This window comes from Electrophorus electricus, chromosome 1, assembly GCF_013358815.1.
Source record: "Electrophorus electricus isolate fEleEle1 chromosome 1, fEleEle1.pri, whole genome shotgun sequence".
In the NCBI taxonomy this organism is placed as follows: Eukaryota; Metazoa; Chordata; class Actinopteri; order Gymnotiformes; family Gymnotidae; genus Electrophorus; species Electrophorus electricus.
In genome coordinates, this window is record NC_049535.1 from 1,182,501 (window position 1) to 1,187,500 (window position 5,000).

The window sequence follows — 5,000 nt, forward strand, 5'->3', positions numbered from 1 at the left end:
AAGACGTGTTATTGTAAATACAGGATGAAAGACAGTTTAATCTTGTGATCAGATCTGTCAAAATGGCAAACAAAGGGCAGCAAAGTACATTGGAACAGAATACAACAAAAACAAAATACAGAATTGAATAGAACAGAATAGAACAGAACAGAGTAGACTAGACTAGAATAGAACAGAATAGAACACAACAGAATAGAATAGAACAGTATAATAGAATAAAACACAACAGAATAGAATAGAACAGAGTAGAATAGAACAGAGTAGACTAGACTAGAATAGAATAGAATAGAACACAACAGAATAGAATAGAACAGTATAATAGAATAAAACACAACAGAATAGAATAGAACAGAGTAGAATAGAACAGAGTAGACTAGACTAGAATAGAATAGAATAGAATAGAACACAACAGAATAGAATAGAACAGTATAATAGAATAAAACACAACAGAATAGAATAGAACAGAGTAGAATAGAACAGAGTAGACTAGACTAGAATAGAATAGAATAGAATAGAACACAACAGAATAGAATAGAACAGAGTAGAATAGAATACAACAGAATAGAATAGAATAGAATAGAACAGAATAGAATAGAATAGAATAGAATAGAGAAATTCAATGTCAGCCCATGCCTGTGGCCTTTAAGCTGCTGCCCTCAAGGGTTTTGCTGTACTGGCTTCTTAACCTGATATTGATAATTGTGCGTTGGCGAGAGAGAGTGTTGAATGTTGAGTGTGCGAGATGTGTTTTGCTTTGTGACTGGTGGATATAAACACAGCTTTGGCTTCGGCTGGGCGTGCCGTCCGGCCAGAGTGTGGCGGGTTTGACTGAACTGTGACTATAGACAGGAATCGGCCTGGGTTCAGACCCCACTTCTGCCTGTCGCTTCTCACAAACATATGGCACCATTAAGCCACAGGCATGGGGAAAACATATACTTCCTGCCTCCTCTCCCTCTCTCCCTCTCACTCTCTCACTCTCTCTCCCCTGTTCACTTTGCAATCTTGTCCAGCGCAGCACATTGTGATACGACCAGGAAATTCAATCCCAGCCTGTGGTTGAGCAGAATAAAGCAGGCAATTGAAGTGATCTCACATAGTGCCATAAGAGAGGTAGAGTGTGGGTCATTACTGCCTGACGCTGGTCGCGCTAGGATTCTGTCTCTAGCGCTCCATCTCGCTCTCCTTCTCTCTCCTTCTCTCTCCCTGGGCAGACGTCAAAGGAACTGTCATGTGAGCCCCGAGCTGCTCTGGGTGTCAGGGAGTGGATGCAGAGCCAGAACGGGATGCCGGGAGATCTGTGTGTGGTGGTGGTCGATCAGGGGCAGGGCGGGCAGCTTGCATCTCCAGTGGTCTGGGCGGGATGCCAGAACGCTGCCGGTCTGTCTGTGAAGGGGAATCTGGTTTGAAGGCCCCTCCTCCCATCTCCAGCCCTGCTGTTCCCAGGTCCGGCCTGGCCGTGGAGGTGCCAGGAGACTCCGGTCTTTGTGACCCCACACTGGGGGTCCAAGCTCTCCAAATGCAGGGGGGTGCTTTAGACAGAGTGTGTTCAGTAACATTCATGCCAGGTCAGAGAACAACAGAGCAGTCAGCGTGGGTTTTCCACATCACAGACCAGGACGCCAACCAGTGAAGCCTTGTAATTTCCCTCTGAGAGCATCTTTTTATTAGAGAAGAGTCTCATCAGAGAAGGTTACCTGCAAAGGACCATGCTTCCAAGGCTAGTACAGTGCTGGTTATGCTAAGCTTGGCCTCAGGAAGCAACACCAGCTGCAGACCACGTCAGGGCCCCTTTAAGTGGGCGGGCCAAGGGGCTGGCACATGCACGACCCCGCCTCCCCCTTGCCCCTCAGGCTACTGCTCGGCGAGGAACGTGGGAGGAGGAGGTGGGGTTTAATGATAAGGAGGAAAGCAAACTTCGCCACATCTCCGCCACACACCGCTAAACACAACAAATGCACAAACAGTGAGCTTTGACACCAAGGGCCCAGGGACTAATCACAAACGTGCGTGCTGGACCCTCCGGTCCCGGCCGGGCAGAGGTGGCCACCCACGAGCTGAGCGCCCGCCGGGGTCTCCACGGCCCATTGTGCCCTCGGTGCGATCTGCAGAATTCCGCAATTCTGCCGCCTCGCTCCGAGCAGGGCTTCCGTCTTCATGGCTGCACGCAGCAGGGATGTCCCTGTCCTCTGCGTCTCTATTTGACTAAAGGAGCGCAGGACGCGCACAGGCCATTAGGCACAGTGTGAGGGACAGGCTTGTGCTGCAGCTTCCCGGCGGGGCTGGGCCCATCAGTGGCAGGCCTCCTCACACGGGAGTTGCGCGTTAGCTCCCTGCGATCGCATTAGCACCTTCTCTGAGCTAAGAATAATGGACTCTCTCACGCCACTGATGCAGACCACGTGCTGGATCAGTGTTCCCTCTGCAGCTCTGCACGCTCATGAATAATGCAGGCTCTTCTACACATGTAGACGATTCCATTATAGCTCCTATTATATGTACTAAAACACTTGTGATGTCAAACATATTAAAAAATCAAACTGGGAAAAGAATCCCCTCAGGCTCTTTGTTCAGCTCGTCATGCTCGGCAGTACTCGAAAAGCTGACTTTCTTTTCATCGTTTACCTTTAGCGTGCATTTATTCCGCCGCGTTGCCACGCCCTGTAATGTTGTGCCTCTCACCTGCTGACTACTAAGCCTCTCCATTTGGTCTCTCTGTTCCTGTTCTGTTTTGTTTTGGTTTTTTTTACGTTCTGATGAGGTGTTGACAACGTGTGCTCTTTTCAAAGCATCCAGCCAAGACAAAAGAAGGCCAAAGCGTAACCGTGACAAGCTACACTGAAATGACGTTCTATTTTCTGACATCTCTTTTTCTCTCTGCTGTCTTTTTTTGCGTTGTTCTTTTTCACTGATCAGTACAGATCATTTCCCTGCAGGCCCTGATGTGTCAATAGATAAGCTTGGCAGCTGTGGGGGGGAAACCCTGCCTGAGCATTTCTGACTGTTCTCACTGACCCTGCAGTCAATACACAAGACAGAAGAAAAGACACATCAGACAGAACAATGCAGAGGCAGCCTTTAGCTCCTCTGTACTGAACCTGCCGTGATGGGGGGTTTGTTGTTATTGAAGCTGTTATACAAACTGCACTTGCATAAAGTGGCAGGTCTCACAACAATGAGAGATTGGGGGTGTAGGGTGGAGGTTTGGACCTGGCACGGAGTCAGCGTGCATGTTGTAGCAATTTCCTGAAAATTTGTTTTTGGATTTGGAATGCTTGCGTGAGGAGCAATTCTCGTTTTCACAAAAGGGGAAGGAGGACGTGTCAGAACAGGCAGGAGACGCAGAGCTCCTACAGAAAGCGTGGGCTCAGGGGCAGGTAGGAGCTCTCTGCACTGGGAACTAACTCTGGGGGAATTGTTCCCAGAGCCACTGGACCTTCTGCTCCAAGACCCAGAGTCTGGGAACTGGGAACTGAACTTAGTCAAAAGTATCTCCAGTGAGGTTTGTCATAAACTCTCCCCGCAGGAGGGAGAGGGTTTTGAGCACATTATGGAGACTTGAGCTCATTATGACGGCTTTTCATAGGCTTGTTGAAAATTAACCTTGTGGTGCACACGAGAGCCTCCAGACGGCGCAGGGCTGAACAGGAGGGGATAAGGTGGAGAGCACAGCTCTTACAAGGCATGAAGACTCAGGGTCATACAAGCTGTTGTGCATAAGCAGGGCGCGTGCCAGATCGAAGTGCGTCAGAGGGTGTGTGAGGGAGGGGATCTGTGCAGTGAGCTTAACTGAGATGTCAAGATATGTCTGCATCTACAGCTGTGCCACACTCACTTAAACATCAGCGACAGAGAGAGAAAGAGTGAAAATGAAAGAGAGAAAGAGAGATGGAGACAAACAGTAATCGTAAAGGAGAGGCTAAAAAAACAATGAGAAAAGGCTCGCTTGTAACTACAGCGTGGACATACGGTAATATAGATCTGCCCAGTAGGAAAGGAAACAGAGAGAGAGAGATGGAAGCGAGTGATTGAGGGAGGGAGAGAAGCAGAGAGGGAGAGAGCTCGTACCTGGCTTGTAGGACACGCCTGGCGGGAAGATGAATCCCTGCTGTGCGGCAGCGGCGGCAGCCAGAGTGCGCTGGTCATGTGGAAAGATGGGTATCATGAGTGAAGGCATGTGACCCTGGACCTGCTGAACACAGGAGAGCGAGGAGGTCACCCAGAGGCCCGACACCGCCCGACACCGCCCGACACCACACAACACCACCCGACACCACCCGACACCACCCGACACAGCCCGACACTACACAACACCACCCGACACAGCCCGACACCACCCGACACCGCCCGACACCACCCGACACCACCCGACACCACCCGACACAGCCCGACACCACCCAATACCACCCGAAACAGTCCGACACAGCCTGACACCACCCAGTCACGCCTCAACACCCCACCCTCCGCCAACACCACTCGCATACACACACACACACACAGGCACACATACACACACACACACACACACACGCACACACACACAGACACACATACACACACACACACACACACACGCACACACACACACGCACACACATACACACACACACGCACGCAGGTAAAGCAGCACTAGTTTCACTTTAAGCCGTGAGGGAAAGTCGTTGAGGGGCGGATTCGTGGAGGCTTCCTGTGTTCCAGAGCGCACAGAGCAGTGAGGCCGATGGCACCTGAGGGGTTAACTGTCCTGAGAACACTGTCACAAAGTGGAATAACAGAAGAGGAAGACTCTCACTCAGATGTCACAATCCCAGCATGTGAAGCGCTCCTCACTGTAGGGCGCACGGCAAAGCCACTCGGAATATCGCACTCTCGGGACGGCGTGATCGCGCGCAGACACACGGGCCCATGCGCGCACACATATGCTGGCCGCCAACGACCGTGAGTGACAGGAAAAGACCCTCACAGATATACGGCGTCTGTCTCATCATTCGAAGATCATT

At 50.5% G+C, this 5,000-nt stretch overlaps 1 protein-coding gene across 13 annotated transcripts in view; it reads right to left on the minus strand.

Moving 5' to 3' along the window:
• sox6 (SRY-box transcription factor 6) overlaps positions 1–5,000 on the minus strand; it is a 163,669-nt gene that overhangs the window by 43,676 nt on the left and 114,993 nt on the right. For 11 of the 13 annotated variants that reach the window (XM_035531268.1, XM_035531260.1, XM_035531266.1 and 8 more), the window contains one exon: positions 4,069–4,192. In XM_035531268.1, the coding sequence (XP_035387161.1) occupies positions 4,069–4,192 (124 nt within the window). The remainder of the gene's footprint in view (positions 1–4,068; positions 4,193–5,000) is intronic. The other 2 variants (XM_035531282.1, XM_035531254.1) reach the window with 1 other exon arrangement.